This window comes from Geospiza fortis, unplaced genomic scaffold (genome assembly GCF_000277835.1).
Source record: "Geospiza fortis unplaced genomic scaffold, GeoFor_1.0 scaffold254, whole genome shotgun sequence".
Lineage (NCBI taxonomy): Eukaryota > Metazoa > Chordata > Aves > Passeriformes > Thraupidae > Geospiza > Geospiza fortis.
In genome coordinates, this window is record NW_005054441.1 from 489,633 (window position 1) to 490,603 (window position 971).

The window sequence follows — 971 nt, forward strand, 5'->3', positions numbered from 1 at the left end:
TTGTCATTGATGGAGCTGGGCTGGGCTGGCAGCACAGGGAGAGCTCCAGTTCCTCCCCAAGGACTTCAGTGATTTCCTGCAGCTTCCCCAGAGGGCAAAAATGCCTTGGAGCTGTCACAGGGAGCTGGGATGGGTGAAGGCTGATGGGAGAATGTCCCTCCCGCAGGGTGTCCTGCCCTGGAGCCTCGGGGAGCTGGAGCATCCCAGTGGGATCCTGCTGTCCCTGCTCAGTGCTCCAAAGGTCTCTGGCTGTCCTTGTCCCCAGGGCCTGGCAGCAGTGCCAGCATGGCCGAGCAGGACCCAGCCCCAGGCTGCCCACATGGGAAGCAGCAGGTGCCAGGTCAGTGTGACTTGGGTGTGGTTTGGGGATTTTGCTGCTTTCAGATGGTTTATGGGGAAGCTGAGTGTGGGACACGGGCGTGGAATGGGGAAGGAGAAGGTCTGGGGTGAGCAGGGGCAGGTGCTGGGAGCAGGGCTGGGATGGTTCCTGCTTGGAGGGTCTGCACTGGGATGGCAAGCACGGAACTGGGAGAGGAATGAGCAGAGCCCCAAAGGCTGGGGGCTCACCCTGCAGGGCCTGAGCCCGCTGGGAACCAAACCCTGAGCCCACAAGGTGATCCTGAGCCTCGGGGGAGGCGTGGGCAGCACCCCTGCAGCTCTGGAATGTTCTGCTCTCCATCCCCTGTCACTGACCATGAGACCCAGCTGTGCCTGCAGCTCCCAAGGTCCCCGTGCCCCTGGGAGCCACCCCGGCCACGGCCACCACTGGTCCCTGTGCCCTGTGCCCTGTGCCCTGGCCTGGCTCCCAGGGGGGCTGGGGGATGTCCCTTTGCTCTTCCAGCTTTCACCTGGGAGGTGAGAGCCAACGACCGCAGCTACCACAGGCAGGTCAGGAAGAAATTTGCCTTCTGCCTGAGCAAGAGGAAATACTCGGTGAGCCAGGGTGGCCCTTCCCTTCCCTTCCCTTCCCT

The 971-nt window shown here is 63.0% G+C and overlaps 1 protein-coding gene across 1 annotated transcript in view; it reads left to right on the top strand.

Annotated features, from left to right (window-relative positions):
• Positions 1-285: 285 nt before the first annotated feature.
• The window catches only part of ATP8B3 (ATPase phospholipid transporting 8B3), a 27,198-nt gene continuing 26,512 nt past the window's right edge, over positions 286-971 (top strand). The window contains 2 exon segments of the mRNA XM_031062198.1: positions 286-340; positions 842-933. Of these exon segments, the coding sequence (XP_030918058.1) occupies positions 286-340; positions 842-933 (147 nt within the window).